The 18428-nt window shown below is 34.2% G+C and overlaps 1 protein-coding gene, 1 long non-coding RNA gene and 1 pseudogene across 3 annotated transcripts; 2 read left to right on the forward strand and 1 right to left on the reverse strand.

Moving 5' to 3' along the window:
- Window positions 1-873: 873 nt before the first annotated feature.
- Window positions 874-2367, reverse strand: LOC143305022 (uncharacterized). Of its 2 annotated transcripts, none has more exons than XR_013061695.1 (3): window positions 2123-2367; window positions 1615-1848; window positions 874-1466 (listed from the first exon to the last, which is right to left on the reverse strand). It is a non-coding gene; the product is annotated as an uncharacterized LOC143305022 (long non-coding RNA). The 2 variants fall into 2 exon arrangements; XR_013061694.1 differs by having other exon boundaries at window positions 874-1463; window positions 2123-2363.
- A 3355-nt stretch (window positions 2368-5722) lies between these two features.
- LOC143305021 (venom serine protease Bi-VSP-like) lies at window positions 5723-10631 on the forward strand. The gene is made up of 9 exons (XM_076627578.1): window positions 5723-5901; window positions 5973-6127; window positions 6456-7888; window positions 8101-8196; window positions 8273-8551; window positions 8627-8895; window positions 8979-9075; window positions 9238-9342; window positions 9420-10631. Exons 2-3 carry the CDS (start codon window positions 5996-5998, stop codon window positions 6609-6611), a joined length of 288 nt encoding a protein of 95 aa, XP_076483693.1. The 5' UTR covers window positions 5723-5901; window positions 5973-5995; the 3' UTR covers window positions 6612-7888; window positions 8101-8196; window positions 8273-8551; window positions 8627-8895; window positions 8979-9075; window positions 9238-9342; window positions 9420-10631.
- Window positions 10632-13217: 2586 nt separating this feature from the next.
- LOC117164185 (rRNA biogenesis protein RRP5-like) lies at window positions 13218-18428 on the forward strand (annotated as a pseudogene).

The following is an 18428-nucleotide window of genomic DNA, read 5'->3' on the forward strand; positions in this document are numbered from 1 at the left end:
CCACCACGATGGTAGGAGACTTCCTACTCATCCCTTCGAGCAGTAGTGCAGGTCATGACCAATCGACACCGCGGTTCGTTACCCTCACTTTTCCTAACGAAAGTGGGAACAACGAATCCGCGTTCTTTAGGCACAGGGGCACACCCACACCGAACTTTTCTTCCGTATTAGAAAAAGAGCGACAGACAGTCTAAAAACTAACGCCTAACGCGGCAGTCTACACATAGCGCGAGAGTCGCATACTTCACGAAAATCTTTTGTCGGTTCTCGGTGTTGTCGAACATACATCTTCTCTCCTAAATATATTATAGTGCTAAGTCCATTAATACATTAATTTCCATTATAAGAGCCCTGCTCTAGCGTACATATCTATCACATCTTCGTGCGACAAGTTGTTAACTATTTATTTCTCTACGTCAGTGTAATCTAAGTGTTGGAAATATATAATTTATAATTCAGTGAATCACAGTGTTATACAAACTCAATCACCCCTATTATCTCAACGGAAATCAGTCGCTGCTTTCAATCTTAAATTGTTGCTGACAATCTTAAATAGTATGCCTCATATTTTTAAAATATAAAATTATATACTATGTTATTCTATAATGTATTATGTACAGTTATATATATATATATATATATATATATATATATATATATAATAATTCTATATTGAAAAAAATATGAAATTAACATGATATATACATTACTACATAAGTTATATATAAAATATGTATATTATACCCTTGCCTACTGACTGATATGAATTTCTTTCGGTCTCGAATGCGTTAAAAGAGAGCGCAAAGAAGTCGAAATTACTTATTGTAATTAGTAAAACGACCTGAGAGGCAGACAGATACAAGAAAGAAGGAATATTATATTAGCGGCATTATCATGTTTTTGCTCTCTTTAATTCTTTCATCGAGACAGACAATCTACAGGTATTAATCGACCAATTTCTCCAAGCTGATAACTTCGAATTGATGTTTATATATAAGAAGTGTCGTTAAACGATACGTAATTGCCTTTTGATCGTAAATTTTACTATCAAGGGGTCTTTTATGTATGCGTAATCATTGTGAATTATAACAATTTATGTGATCGATATTAAAGGTGTTTAAAAGCATGTATTTTTTTCTATATTATTATTCTCCTATATTATTATCCTATATTATTATAGCATTCCTATATTATTATAATATCCAATTACATGTTGATACACAAGATATACAGATTATTATTTATAACGTTTTAGTTTTCTTAATTGAGTCATTCATTTAGTACAAATGATAAGAAATTAGTAATAATTCACAAAAAAAGGATATCGTAGTAGAAATATTATAAAAAAACATTTTCTGTTTTAGTGTAGAGTTACTCCTTCTTACAGACAGTGTCGTACAAATCTGTACGTCTCTGAGAAAATGTAGGTATCCGAGCCCTTACTTCCTCAACAACTTTTAGATCTGCTAGAAAAAAGAAACATACGAAATAATAAGTAATGCTTACTAATAAATTCAACAAATACAAAGGAAGATGGCTAAATCGATAAATTAACGAGACTAAAAATTAATTACATCATGGATCTCTCGCTTTTAATTTTAAGCTGTAAATTACCGATATCGGTGACTGCCATATTCTCTTGAGTTTACAAATCGTAAAGAATCTTTCCTCAGGGATTGGTCAACTGTGTATGTCCCCATGCGACGTAACTTGCTTAAGGAACACGAGCCGGTGATATGCAGGCAACGTATAATTGATTATCATTCGCTCTGGAACGCTGAAGTAATGACCAGTGCAGTGGTCCAGTGGTCATATTGAATGCCGCTGGATATATCAGCATTTGGCAACCTAACCCAGAGAAGCAGGAAATATGAAGCCACCGAATACCAATTAACTTCGTAGTTGCACGGTTCACATTCCATCATTTCTGAATATGCGAGGACAGTCCTCTTATTGTGCTTTTAATTCTTTTATTTGTTTCATTTTCAGCAAATATACTGGTTTTTTAAATTAAGCTTCTTTTTATACAGAGTTACAGATTATATTAATTTTATATAGAATATATTTAAGAAAGATATTTAATTTTTTGCTAGTTAAGTATTGATCGATTAAGTTACTGTACCTTTGTTCCGATAAATGCGTGCCATTTCCTCGAATCTAATATCATAGCAAATGCCAATACCTATTTTGCAGCCCTTCACATCGAACGTCGTTAGGGAGTTACCAGGACTGAGTGAATCACTCTCTCGAAAAGTAATCTTATTAGGAATGTCGATGTCGAATAGATGTACCTAATAACATAAAAATGTGGTCGCTAATTATATTGCTGCAACTTTTGTAATTTAATATCAAAGTTACCAACTCCTAAACTTTAATTATTTTTTATTTAATAACTGACAGCGTTTTTATCACTTTCTTTTATTAAAAAATCTTATCATTTAATAATGTTTAAAAAGGAGAAAAAATAAGTATAATAATATTTTAAGTATGTGAAAAATTTATACAACAACAAACACATTACAACAAAAATGGGCGTTTCCCGTATCATAACGTATTTTATAAACCGTAAATTATAGAATTGGTTATAGTATACGTATGTACATATGTATATTCCTAAATTATTCCTAGATAGAGTCACTTTCTTCACCCCGATATTTTCAAATTCAAAGCCATAAAGGAATATATTACTTACCTTTCGGTGTCTTGCTATCAAAGTTCCATCGGGACCCCAAATAGTACAGGTATTGTACAATTTATCGCCCTCTATTTCAGGCATCGTACCACCAACTACATAGATGTTGTTTTCTTTAGCTGCGTTCGATGAAGCAACGCTCGTTTCACCATCAGGAATACTCTCGCCGTATTTAGGAAAGTACTCTGCATTGCAATATTTCAATTAATGAAAAATAACTGTCTTTTGTTCCAACCATAAATTAAATTGAAATGTTTGTCAGTTTTTTATTTTCTAAATTATCAAAATAACCAAGTTTTATATTTCGACTTAATTAAATATGCAATTTCTTAGCTAATAGTATATATAATAAATTGTTTCTACAGGTTCAAAATGAAAAATGAATATTTAGAAATATTTAATTACGACAATGCTATTTGTGTTAGCATCAGTGGCTTGTTACTCAACGACTTTGCTAGTATAAGTACCCAATTATTAGTATCTTAAAAAATATATTTATACAAAAATCACGATAATCATGAAAATGGGGAAATCCTATATTCTCGAATCAATTCACAATTTATTTTGTATATTAATTAGATTCCGCGCTCATCAGTACGTACTCACTGGCGACATCGAGAAAATGTATCGGCAATTCCTCGTACGACCAGAGGATCGGAAATATCAAAGGATATTATGGCGCAGCGCGAGTGGAGAAACAGAAACATATGAGCTTAACACCGTAATACTCTTATCATAGAAATAGAAGCAGTCCTCAATTCCCGCCCGCTAACTCCTATCTCCACCGATCCAAATGATCTCCTAGCCCTCACTCCCGGACATTTCCTCATTGGCGATTCATTAATGTGCTTACGTGATCGAGATTTCAGAGACATTCCATCGAACCGACTCTCCAAATGGCAGCATATCCAACAGCTTAAACAACATTTTTGGAACCGCTGGCATAAGGAGTATTTGAACGAGCTAACCAACCGCAATAAATGGAGCAAGGGTGGACACAGCATCCAAAAGGGCACAATCGTCATCCTCAGAGAGGACAACGTTCCCTCCATGCATTGGCCTCTGGGCCGAGTTATCAAGGTTCATCCAGGCGCCGATGGTGTCATCCGGACAGCTACAGTTCAGACGGCAAAGAGCATTTTGGATCGGGGCGTCAAAAGGCTTGTCCCACTGCCAATTCAACCCGATCTCGAGAAACCCGAACAACTAGCCACCGAGACGAAATAAGATGGGAACTTCAACCACACCTCGCTAGTTTGATCGGTACCCTCTCAACGGGGGGAGAATGTTACGCCATGCGGCTTACCATAGGTCATATTCTTAACTATCGATAGCGCCACTATAATGTCGCAGACGGATCGTCGCGTCTGCCCGGCAAACAAACATTGTAGTGGCAAGCGCGTGGTTCATTAAGCAGGGCGACTTCCAGAAACGTCGACTCGTGGCCCGTATTTTACCTCGCAGTAAAAGAATGTGGCGTGATCCGAACGTAGTGGGGGTCGCCTTCCAGAAAAAACGAAAAAAATCGAAAGGCGTTCAGAACTTTTCGAGAAGTCGAACCGTCAACACATGTGGTATGTCGCGCTTTACTTATCAACCAAAACGCAGTTACATTTTTTTTGTTCCATTTATATCTTTCTAGTTAATAAGTTGTTGAAATAAACATTAATTTATTTGTGTTAATTCTGTGGAATTTCATTGAACTACCCTTATTATCATAATCGAAATAAGGGGATCGATCAGTTCGTGGCGTCGATTATTTAATCGTAACGGGAACTTACAACTCTCGTTGACGTGCTATCCCGCGATCGCGTCTCTCCGCGAACGGTCGAAACAAAATGATTCACTAAAAACTGTCCTGAATTCCTAAGAATTTATTTACCGCAAAACTGACAAAGTGTTTATTTAAAAAATGAGGTTGAAGGTAGTCCTTTTCTTTCATTTCATTCATTTTCATTTTCTTTCTTAAGTATGGCTAACACAATATCTAATCAATTAAAATTTTATATTTTCACGTGAAAAGTTTCTTTAGATAATTATTATCAACATGTTGACTAACTCTTACGGATTAATACGTGTCTGTAGGGCAATCCGGTGGACTTGATCGGCTTTTTACTTCGAAAGTTGAGTAATCGGTGTCGCTTTCTTACGCATCTTTGAACTGTATAAATGTTTTAAAATTGTTTGATCCAGAATGTACGTACCACACCGGACAATCAAGAAGGCACGTTTTATGTCTTTCTTTCCGATTAATAATAAGCCATTTACTGCAAAGAATGAACTTTAAAGGCATTAAACAGCACATCAATGTACATTTCAATTAGACTAAATAATAATGCTATGATTTTATCGGTAGTAACTTTACTTATTAACTTGAATTATTTCTTTCTTTTACTTCATGTTAGGAAGAGTATCTTTTTGCTTGAAATAAAAAATTGATATAGGAGTAATAATATAGATAGAGATCAAAAACTGTTAGGGCAGAAATTACACGTTTGAACTTTATAGTTCAGTATAGTTCAAATAGAAATTATATAGAATTATTTAATAATTTGTATTCCACTGGAATAAAAATTTAATTTCTGTCTTTATCAAATCTCTATTTCAGAGTATTTGTACGTATGTACTTATCGTCTGCTGTATGATCGAATATCGAATAGGTAATAATCGTTGTTACTCGTTATGTGAGAAAAAATTATGTATATTCACAACTATGACTATTGCATTTTAGGCGCTTGGCCATGGATCGCTGCATTAAGTTTTCGTAATCCCCGAAACCCAGACAAACCACTATGGAAGTACGGAGGTTCCCTGATAACGGCTAGGCATGTTTTGACCGCAGCACATTGTGCACATATGGATGGAATAGAAAACATACACAATCATAATATTGCCATTCTTAGATTGGTGGAGGAGGTGCCATTTTCGAGTAAGTCCTCAAATATATATATATATATATATATATATATATATATGCTATTGAGTATTACTGAAGTATCATATTCGGAAATTTCTTACTGTACACATATATTGTGTCATAAAGCGTGTACAATTCTTTCTCATACTTTTGGTCATTCGTTTCCTGCATTTTCATTTATTCTTTTATTTTTCAGGGTACGTATATCCCATTTGTACGAAAGAGCCCCTACGAAAGAGCAACTTCGTCGGCTATAACCCCCTTGTTGCTGGATGGGGAGCATTAAGATATAGTAAGTGATATCAATTTTATAATAAAATTAAACAGTTCCAGTCTTAAATATCTTTCTTATTTTCTTCGTAGGACGACCACGACGTAATGCATTAATGGAAGTACAAATGCCAGTGATTAAGAACGCCGAATGCAAAATAGCTTATTCCAAATTTCCTAATGCACCTGATATCACTGATGGTATAATATGCGCCGAACATGCTCAAGGTGGAGAGGATTCTTGTACGGTAATTAAGTTACAGAGTTACTACAAACTATACGGTATCTGAAGACACGTCAATTTGAATTAACATCAAATCGACGTCTTAAACATTAGAAATAATAGATAAACACAATTTAATAGTTTTGCCCACTTCTCACACCTCATTATGGTATTTAGTCTAATTTCCTTCTAATCTTAGTTTTGTTCAAAATACATATAACATGTACATTATAAATTGGAGTATTTCTATACACAAATCAATAGAAGATTATTACTGTATATAAGTATAATTTCAATACAATTCGATCGATATATTTCAGTATCTTTGATTAAAAATTTAACGATCCTTTCAGGCTGACCGCGGCGGACCACTGCTGATACAACATGAATTAACCTCGTATTTAATAGGTATTGTGTCTTACGCTTATAAGTGCGGCACAGCTGGCTATCCCAGCGTTTACACTAGGGTCACATCGTACCTTGACTTCATTCTCCAAGCGATGCAATAATATGATATTACTGTTCCATAAATATCATTGTGTAAAAAACGTAAAGTTGGATTTTCTTATTGTGGAGATAAGAAACAGCTCAAATTTACATTGTTTTGTACGTTACAAATTATAGGCTTAAAATGTACGAAATGTAACTTTGAAACGACACTAATTTTTTACGCACGATAAACCTCCACGACTTAGGTATGTAAAGATGATAAACGTATATTAATTCTATTAATTTGGTAATAATAAACCAACTTTCTGAGAAGTTCTGTAAATTTCGTTTCTGTTGTATCAAGAGAATAATGGAATATTCCACTTAGATCGTATACTTCTTGTATGTACATACAAAATTTTCCGGCTAATCTAAAACACTTCATAAGATAGAGAGCTTCTGGAAATTCGGACACAGAGAGTACATAAAATACAAGATAAGTCTCGTGTCTTTCAAAATTATTTTTTATTCGCTAAAAACGTCCTGTATATTCATGCAATCACATGCAACCTCGAAACTTCACTTATTTTTTATCACTTTCCAATTCAATACACTGTTTCTGCATTTTTGACTATATGTAAGAGAAATTTCCATTCAGCCAAAGGTGTACTTACAGATTATAGATTCCTATACGACTCTCGGTAAAAATTTATCCGCACTCCAGATAGTTAAAACTTCTGTCGACCATATTGATCCATCTGCACTCTTCGTATGACGTCTATATCTGTTCAGTGCTGCTGCGTAGGTTTCATTGTGTTACGTCAATTCGTTTGTGCAGGATGCTGTGATTCGTTTCTTGTGGTCTGAGGTTATGTTTAATGCCTATATTTATCAAAGATTTAATGCACATTATGGAGAAAGTGTTTTGTCATGAAGTGTGTTTGAATGGGCACAAAAGTTCAAAGAATATCGCACAAGTGTTATGAAAAAACAGCTGGACGCCCGTCCACATCCACGATGACAACATTGAACGTGCTATCTATGGAATAGACGAGTGACACTGGATAATGTGGCAAATCATTTGCAAATCAGCCACGGCTCTGCTTATGCAATAGTGCACGACAGATTTGGGTTTTAAAAAGTTTGTGCGAGATGGATGCCGAAAAAGCTGATGAAAAGGTGAAGACGACGATGCATTCGTGGTTTGCAGCTCAGCCCAAAACATTTTTTAACGAGAAAATATGAAGGTCCTTCAGCAAATGGACAAAGTGTATACAGAAATTGAGTGATTATGTCAAAAAATGATGTATGTCTTTTTTGACAATTGCTTAAAATAAATTCTACACCGACAGAGAGGGTAACTTTTTACTCACCCTCGTAAGACACTTAAATTTCCAATCTATTATGATGAATAAAAGAGTTTATACTATTAAATCTAATTGTATTTTGTTGCATGAGAGTACACGTGTATGTGATGTACATTACCTTTATATCCCCTTGAACGCTTCAATATTGCGCATATATACTATATTTTGTGCAGCTTCTATAAAATTTTGTATGTTTGTTTAGGCTGTTAATCGAGAGGCTGGAGTACAAAGAAGTGGCACAATGATGTGGGCTGATGACATTTATAATTATCAAGGAATCACCCCTACATTCGCTCAGGTATATATCGTTGACTATAATGTATTTAACATATATGATTGTTAGAATATTAATAATTAATTTTTAATTCTATCAGAATTTTAATGAAACTGTCCCTTGGGAAGGAAGAACTGATACCTTGATATCAGGGTTTGTACATCCTATATATACGACAAATTTTAGAACATTATATAACGAAGAACCAGATCGTCGTGGCCATGTGATGTGAATAAAAGGACTTGAATTTGATGATATTTTTATAATGTTAGATAACATAACTAAGTATCTTCACAGTAAGATAGGATGACATGGTTTACATGATCTTAATGTTGTTCACTTGAGTGATGATATTATAAGGAAAAGTGTAATATCACAGGTAGGATGATTCATAATTTAGAACTACTAACTCATGTATGTATTAAAAATTAAAGAAATATATTAAATTTTATAGGATATTTATGTTTAGTAACCAGTAATTCAGAGATTGGTATTCATGGTTACTATAACGAGGCTGTAGAAACGCACCCTTTCTTCTTTGCAAATGGTCCTGTATTTATGTCTAAGCCGAAACTGGAACCTCTGAATAATTTAGATTTATTCTTGTTATTTTCTAAAATACTTATCTACAGTATACCATAAGGAATGATACCGTATCACACCTAATCAAGTGCCTTAAGAAACATCAACAGGATATCACAGTAATCCCTTATCGACTGATATGTAAGTAAAAGTTATGTGTCATTGTTATACACAGTTATGTGTTAGTGTTATACACAGTTATTTATCATTTTCTATTAATTCAGTTGTAGCCACTACAATATCTATGACACCGGTAGTAATTATAAGATCAATAATGATGTTCTATAAGAGGAAATGATGATTAGGAACAAAAACTTACAGGTAAGTCAAAGTATATGTTATTTGCCATTTGAAAAGAAAGTTACTAACTTAGAATTTTTTGATAAATAACAATTGTGCAAAATATATTGGATTTCAAATTTGTCAAAAATTGAAATTTAAGAAGCATTGTAATAATATAACATTAATATTTTGATTTTTCAGGAGATATCATGCGGTGGATGGATAATATGTAAAAAATATTAAGCAGTATATGAATTTTCATATTGCGTAGAGATAACAAAATGAATTTTAAAAAATGTCGACATGGTAATAAGAAATAGCATCATGACAAAGAATATATAAACACAGTTTCATTTTTTATAAATAAAAATTTGTTGTTCCAGATTTTGAAATATAGTGAAACGTTTAATTAGTATCTTAATATCTTTAAATAATTATTATTTTAGAATCAATTGTAATTGTATCATACGTACTTTTGAATTCGTGCAAGAACATATGTAATTTTGAAGTAGTTATTATTAGGAAATTGTTAGACGCGAACAGTATGCGAAAAGTTAGTATGCAGTGTAATAATTATCAATCAAAACACAAGAATTAAATTCTTGAGGAAAAAATTTCCGGAATTTCTTATTTAGATGATTATAAAGAAATCCATAATAAAAAGGAGCTGCTTTCTAATACTTCTCTTCCTTGTAATGCCTACGTTAATAATAACGAGGTTCGACTTTTTGTTTTTAGAGGGATACTGGAAAATTTGAAAGTACAGTACCATTGGGAAGAAAATCACGATATTGAAAACGATATTTGCAAGTAAATTTCCAAAAAATCTGTTTTCAAATTTTCGCTTTCTATTTCACATTAAAAGAAAGGGCTGCCTTCTTTCTCTGCAAGACAAAACAAACATTCTGAATCTCGTATCAATGAATGATGTCAATAAGTTATTTTTCTTTTCAGATTGAACAATATTCCAGATTTATTCATAATTTCATACTACGCGAAGAATAGACTTTCATGGGTATATAAAGGAAATATTAAGTATAGGAAAACTCTTTTTCGTTGTAGGTGACATATGCTTCACGGTTGAACACAAGTATTTTTGAACACATATAAGTGAAAAAGTACTCTTATGGAGAAAAAGAATTGATACCTTCGATTGACATTAGATAATGTATATAAACTTATGAACAATCACTATCGGTTTGTATTTTAGGTGCACACGCAGATTTGTTGGAGTTCTTATAAAATGTACATCCTGTACGAACGTTTTATTCTTCCAAATTTTACGATACTATGTCTCATATAATAACTATATGGATTAAACGTAATATAAATGATCCGAAAATAGACTCGAACGACATTAATTGTCTTTCTATTTATATCAATATCGAAAATACAAGTAAAGCTGGAACAATAGTATGCAAGAATGGACTATTTATTATTTTAAACCAAATCATAGCATATTCAGAATGCACAGTATTATCATGAAATGTAAATGAATCAGTTGTAAACGAACGATTTTACTGTAAAATCGTTGCCTCCTTTTTTTCATCTGAAATATAGCAGCAATGAGTACATTCTTTTAATATATAATAAAACGAGATATCTTTATAAAGTTACATATGTCATCACTGGTAACTGTTATCTCGTATGACACCAAATATACCGTTAGTATGGAATGATATTTTTATGAAGATATACTTTAATGATAGATTTTATGAATGAAACGTTATATAAGAAAAATTATCTCTTGTTATTCTATGATGTGTAGTAGCTAATGAAGATTAATTTTACAAAGTATTGGAGCAAAAGAGAATTAAAAAATTAAAAAGATCTAAATAAGATTGTTCGTGTGGCTTAATTATCTCAATTCTGGTACACCACTTGTTACATTCTAACTAATTAGCGCTAAACAATAACTTGCAAATATTAAAGATATTAACACCTTAATATTAACACCTAAAGGTTTTCAGGAAATTTTATAATATTTGATTATTGTATATCTAGTCATTGATTGATAAAATTTCTTGTATAAGCATAGATCGAGGTTGACGTCATACGCAGATTGCATATCATTGACAGGTATCGTTTTAATTTATTTTATGGCTAGAATCATTTGAATATTATACGAATAATTATTTCCATTCGAACGATTAATAAATCACGTACCTATAAAAGATATATTATGAAAAAGACGTGACGAAACAAAAAAATATTGGAAATTCCGTTGTCATTAGATCAATTATTTTTGCAATGATTTTTATTTCCATGTAATTACATATGAAATGGGTAATTCATTAACATCTCCTCGAATCGAATATAATTCGTTACACTTCACAACGATTCAAATAATGGACGGGAAATATATAATAACTTTCCTGTCCTTGCGTTAAAATAGTACTGTACAAATCAGATGATACAGGAAATACCCAAAAAACCCAATTACATCCACATTGCATGACAGCACACTTGCAATGGATTTTTGTGATTTCAATGTCACAGACAATGACACAACTAATCAGAACACGTTCGAGGCTATAGACATTGAAATTACCGCGTGTTTAATACGTTTAAAGCATAAATCTAAATTTCACGCGATTATTTCTTTGTACATTGTGAAACTCTTAAATTATCTTAATCGAATAAATAATCCTAATGTAATAAAACATCTTGAAATAGACCTAGATATCTGAAACAGAAACTCGAAGGATAAGAAATCCTAAAAGGTACTAATCCTAAAATAACAAACTCCTAAATAATAAACAAGTGATAAAACCTGTTATAAATAATAAAGCTTACCTGGAATAATCAAATCCTAACTAATCGAAAATAAAATAAGGCAAGCAATTCTTAATGTTTCAAGTAATTTTTCCGAAAACACAGAAAGATAGAGAAATTAAAAAGACGCAGCACAAATTGCAGCACAATGAAAGTTTCAGAGCGATGAATACGATCGTATTAAACTAAATAATTTTCAAAAGTGAAATTACACTGAAACGTATATCGATGATATTTGTCATTTCTACGATCTGTTTCGCTTGATCGTGCTTCTTTTCTGATGTAAATTCAATTTATAATACGAACTAAGTTTCCTTTATTATTATTAGTCCTGCGTCTTTTTAATTCGTCACTTCTTTTATTTCAGAACAATGACGGGCTCCAAGATGCTGTTCGGATGTTTGGCGTTAATTGCTTTTCTGCATCCATTAGTTCACGTTTGTACTTCGAGTAGTACAGCTCAAGGTTTGTACTTCGAGTTGTCTTTTTCCATGCACTTCAAATTCCAATACGATCTGGTCACGTGGCCTTCGTACAATTTCGAAATTTTACCTGTTTGGTAATCGTCAATGAAAAAAGAAGTTATGCGTGACCTCAACACATTGAAACAATTTTTATGATTTTTTATTTGCCGGTTGGTCAGCAAGTTAATGGAAACATTTCACTTAACTATTCGCGTTAATTTCTTCGGTTTAACTTTTGGGAATTGCTTCGTTAGCTTCGGGAATATTCCAACGATTCGTTTTACGTACAAAATAAGCATGATAAATATTACATCACGGTAATGTAATATCGGAATATATTAAAGGTGTAATTTTGTCCGATTAATTATAATTTATTAATAATGGATTGAAAATACAGATATTAGTTAGACAGAGAAACGATGTTTGATTAACAGGAAAACTAAATGCAACGCTCGTATTTTTTATATTTGGTAACTCACTCTCTCTCTCTCTCTCTCTCTCTCACTAGCAACTCTAACACTCGACAATTCTAACGACTCTATGCTTCGACGTCTCGATCAACTCTGACCCTCGCCAATGCATTCCTGCTCGGTCGTGCTCGCTCTTGCTCTCGTCCTCTCACACACACACACACACGCACACACGCACACGCACACGCACACGCACACACTTTCTGGCTCACATGCTCTGGCCTCTCGATTGCCACTCCTTGAAATATGAAACCGTACTTCTGTTTTGACGCTGTTTATCTTTTCTCGCGTCACTGTTACTAGGCGCTCTTGGATGTAAACAAACTACAAAAAGACGACGTACACGGTGTTTTCTAATTTCAGCCGATCTTCAATCAAAGCTATTCTACGATATTACAGAATTATATTTCCCCCTTTTTAATTAATTATATATATATATATATGTCGGGTTTACATTAGAATTAGGGTTAGGGGCGTGAAACGAATCTTCGTTTGGGTTACACGTTGTCGTTATGCAATAGAGAAGACATTGACAAGTGCAAATACGATTATTATAGAACCGGACAAGTAACCGTGGTAGTTAGGTACTCGAGAAACTAATGACAATGATCCTAGGTTCAATAACGATTCCGCTGTGACATCAATCACATCTCAACCTACATCAGTGATAATACATCGACGGCCGACTCTCGAACACTTTTGGACACATCACCACCTTATCATCATAGCATACACCAAGACTGTGACGCACCTTAGTCCACATCAGAGATAGGATATGGACCCCCGACCTTTGGACACTTTTGGATACATCACCACCTTATCATCATAACATACACCAAGACTGTGATGCACCTCAGTCCACATCAGAGATAGGACATGGACTCCTGACCTTCGGACACTTTCTACATCATAACCTACACCTAGCCCCTCAACATCCTAAAACCAAAACGTATATAAACCGAGACTTCACCCAGCTCGGGCAGTTCTTGTTCTTCTTCTAGTTGCTGTACTCATATAACCCCTTTTCTCCAGGTCGGTATTATTTTGTAAGTGTGAACATTTATAATACAGTTTTATAAAGGAAAATAAGTAGTTGGGTTACGACTCAGCCTTCTTACTACCACACAAGTACCGACTTTACGTGACACCGCGGTCGACGGGATGATAGATGAACGTGCTCACAAAATCTAAGTTGGACGCGTAATATTCACTGGTCGTAAAGGGTTACTCTTTTCATCGATGAAATCGCGAGCGAGAATGCCTTTCCCGTCCTGATGATGCCACAGAGGAAAACTATAATGGGGTGTGTCTAAGGACACGAGATCATCGGATTCGTCGAGAAAAGCCTTCGTTCAGAAAGTAAGGGAAATTGGCGTTGCTGCTAATTGGTCAATCTCCATATCGGTGGTTAGAAAAAGATGCTAGCCGCCCTCGAGGGAAAGTTGCTAGTGGGAGACGCCGCTCGTTGAAAAATAGGTCTCCCCTATTTTCCCGTAGGTGGGACAAAGACTGTTTGTCTGTTTGAAGGACTTTAGTTGACTAAATCTTAAGATTTATAACGGGCCTTCAGGCTAGCCGAACATGTACTGCGGAGACGCATCGACATCTGGCAATAATCTTACTCGGAGAATAGGCTCTGCGTGTGATGAGCTACAGGACAGAGACCGTTGGAATGTTTACCGTCGCGTGCCGTCACAAATATTTCTTTTAAGGAGGGCTATAGAATTACTCCATACCTTTGTTAGACAAAGCGTTCATCCCTTGGCCGCGACTACGTTAGGCGACGGACTGTCGCCTCGAGCCAAAGCTCACTATCACTAATCTCGAACAATTACAATCGGATTGAACAACTACAATTGTTTAATTACAGCTATAGTAGACTCTAGGTTATAATGTTGCGGGATTATCCAAAATTCCAAAAGCTCCGGTGTTCTTTCATCTCCGACAAATATAAGTACTGTCGAGAGACGCTCGTACAAACGTATTCGTAAAAACAGTGTATGATTGCTCGCATATGACTCGATAACTCGTATAACTCCGTTAATTACCGTTAATAACTCGTGAAACTCGAATTATAACTGACTCGCTCGCGACTGCTTCCTCTTATTGATAAATGATTTTTTGTCTATTACACGCCTGTCAGATTTCTTTACGAGCAGAACTGTAGCAAGTGCTATTGTAGCAGAATACAAAAAAATGATGCGTGCCTATGTGGGTGTCACGTTTATCTGCAGTTACGAAAATCTGAACTTTAGAAAGAGAACGTTGTTGTGGAAGTAATGATAAGTAAAGTGCGAGTGTTTGTGTAAATTCATATTTTTATAAATTGAAAAAATTAAATCTGAGCAGACGATTGTTTTATTATAAATGTTATAAGGAGTACTATATCTTGTATATTTCATACCTCGTTCGGTCTAATACTTCATATATGAAACCTATAGTGGTCATTGTTATCTATATTCATTCAATTAATATTTATTATTAATATTTATATTGAAACAATTTATGTTTATGTCTATGTATGAAGCATAAAAGTTTCAGCAACTATATGGTACGTGGTATTAGCATTATGCTAGGCATTATTTTACATTAGTCTTTGATTCCCGCTCTCTCGCTTGCGCGAATGAGAAGGATTAGGTTCTTACTTCGTTGGAATTGAAACTTATAACTCAACTTAATATGCCTTCGCAATTACTTAACTTGTGACTTAGAGAGTACACGTAGATACCCCGACCATTACACTAAACGATTGTATGTGCCAGTTTATAAAATATGTACGTTGTCATTTACTATATAACATTTAAACCTGGCGACGTGGTAAATGTAAAGATTACAAATATTGATAAACTGAATGATTTCGTTAATGTACAACTTGGTAAATTTAATGTTCAAATTCCACCAGATCATATATCTGACGAAGATCTAAGTCCCTTACAAAAGCTGAAAGTCGACAAAGAAGTAGAAGCAAGAGTCTTGTTCCTTTATATAGGCCGAAAAAAGTATATCTCACTTTGAAAAGGTCTTTAATAACGAGTGACTTGCCCATTTTAGGAAACATACAAGACGCGAAAATTGACTCGAAACACCACGCAACTATCGTTCAAATACATAAGCGTGGAATATTGGTAAAGTTTTTCGGGGATGTCAAAGGTTGGATTCCACATACTGCCCTCGAGCTGGAAACATCTAACGTAAATTGAAACTATTCAGCTGGACAAACAATTTTGGTAAAAATTCAAACAGTGAACACAGATTCGGGAAAAGTAGTTCTAAATGTGGCTAATCAAGACATAAAAGTTGAAGAAGCAACATTCGATATTGGTGAAGAAGTAGAGGGCACAATAATAGAATCATCCGCTCAGGGATTATATTTAAGAGTCAGTAGATATAAAGGACAAACTGTTAGTACAGGATTTTTACTAGATGGTCACATGTCACCTTGTATGGAGATTGCAGCTCTACTAGCATCAAAATATGTTCCTGGTCATACACTTTCAGCTCTTCTATTTGCTACAGTACCTAATTTAATTTTAACTAGGACTTTTGCAACTCAAGGAAGGTACAGGAATTTTGAAAAACTGAAAATAGGAGACTGTATACCTTGTACGATCAAGGATATGGGTATAAGACTGGTATAAGACTTATTTTTCCAGTTGCAGAATATACGCCATTTGGATATGTGTCCCATAGTAACGTTAGTAATTTTAATCTACTGCACACAAACCAAATTTTATTGGCAAAAATATTTTCTATTAACAGGAAAGAACAACAATTAAGACTAACATTACCGCTAAAGAAAATATACATTGAATCCATTGATCCTGTATTTTAATAAATTAGTAGAACTTTCAAGGAATTCATATTACAAAAACAGACCCATTGCATCTGTCAAATTAGGGCAGAGAGTTACTGGAGAGATTGAAAAAATTACGCCTGATTGGTTGGTTGTTCAATTGCAGAATAACTTGCTAGGTATAGTGTCTAAGAATCATTACTCTGAGAATAAAAAAATAGGGGACAAAATTTCTGGGACGATTATATGGAAAAATTACGTACACGAGCTTGTCCAATCGACCACGTTATCGTTAATAATGCATAAGTGCCAAAATAAGTGCCAAACAAAATAAGCAAATACAATTTCCTGACGGTAAATTGCTACGTGGTAGAATCTTAATGGTGACAAATTGGTTTATCCTGATGCTCCTTCAAGGTATTGGCAACGGAACTTTAGCTGCGATACCTGTACGTCGTCACATAAATAGTTTACTGCCAGATCTAACACCTTATACTATTCATTCTAAAATTAAATGTTACACCTCATTAAATTTCAAAAAATCCGATATTATGCCTCTCAGCGTCATAAAATCTGCATTTGAAAAGAAGTGTTGTGTGAGAGAGAAATCGGATGATAATAATAACTTAAAAAGAAAGAAGCAAAATCAAGAGTACGTGGCACTCGCCAAAAAAATAAAAATTGAAAAGTTACGGGAAGACGAAACATGAAAAACAAAGGGAAACGAAACAGAGAAAAACCAGAGAAAGATTTAGAAAAGGAATATTCAAAGAGAATGTGTGTTGAACAAACAGGAGAAGAAAAGATTAAACTGGAAGATACCAAAGCTTCCGAAGAAGATTTGAAATATGCTGACTCAACTCTCCTTCAGGATAAAGAGTCATCTTGCGATAGTGAAGATGAAGTAGAAGAAAAACCAAATCTGAGAAATAAGAAATTATGTGCCGCTGAACGTCGAGAACAAAAAAGACAGGAGAAACGTGAAATACGTCAAAGAGAAGAAGCACTCGCCAATAACCAGTTACCAAATTCTGTACATCAGTTCGACAGATTAGTTTTAGCTAGTCTAGACAGTTCAATAGTATGGTTACAGTATATGGAATATCATTTACAAACAACAGAAATCGAGAAAGCAAGAGCAGTTGCAAGAAGAGCGGTGAAAACGATTAATTTCAGGGAACAGAAGGAAAAATTAAACGTTTGGAAGGCTTGGTTGAATTTGGAGTCTAAATTCGGATTTCCTAAAGCACTGAATGATGTTTTTCAAGAGGCAGTGAAGTCTAACGATTCACTGAAAGTATACAGTCACATGTTGACTGTTCATGTCGAGGCTAGCAGGCAGATGGAACTAGAGAAAACAATTAATACCATGATTGGAAAATTTAACTGTATTCCCGAGATGTGATTTAATTGTGGAGAAGGGTTGCTAAAAATGGGTTTGAGGGACAAATCGAGGCACATTATGCAGAGAGCATTCCAATCTTTGCCAGCATCTGAATGTATGTACACTACAGAAATAAAGAGAGAGCAGTAACTCTGTTTGAGCAAATTCTAAGTTCTTATCCGAAACAGGTGGATATATGGTCTTGTTATGTTGATTCTCTAGTTAAATCTAATGATACTGATATAGCAAGGTAAAAATATTTTTTCAACTATATTTTGTCTTTTTAATTTCATACAGAATTTATCTTCTAATAATTTGTATTTACAGGAAAGTTCTAGAGAGAGCAGTTGTTCAGGCATTACCGCCTAGAAAGGTAAAGATCCTCTTTAAAAAGTTCATCAATTTTGAAGAACGAGTTCTGCCCGAGCAGTCGAGCTATGCGTACGTAAAACATAGTGCCTCCGACATTGTGCGACAAGAGTAGAGCAACAGAACCAATCGAGGAT

This window comes from Bombus vancouverensis, unplaced genomic scaffold (genome assembly GCF_051014615.1).
Source record: "Bombus vancouverensis nearcticus unplaced genomic scaffold, iyBomVanc1_principal scaffold0075, whole genome shotgun sequence".
Classification (NCBI taxonomy): Eukaryota; Metazoa; Arthropoda; class Insecta; order Hymenoptera; family Apidae; genus Bombus; species Bombus vancouverensis.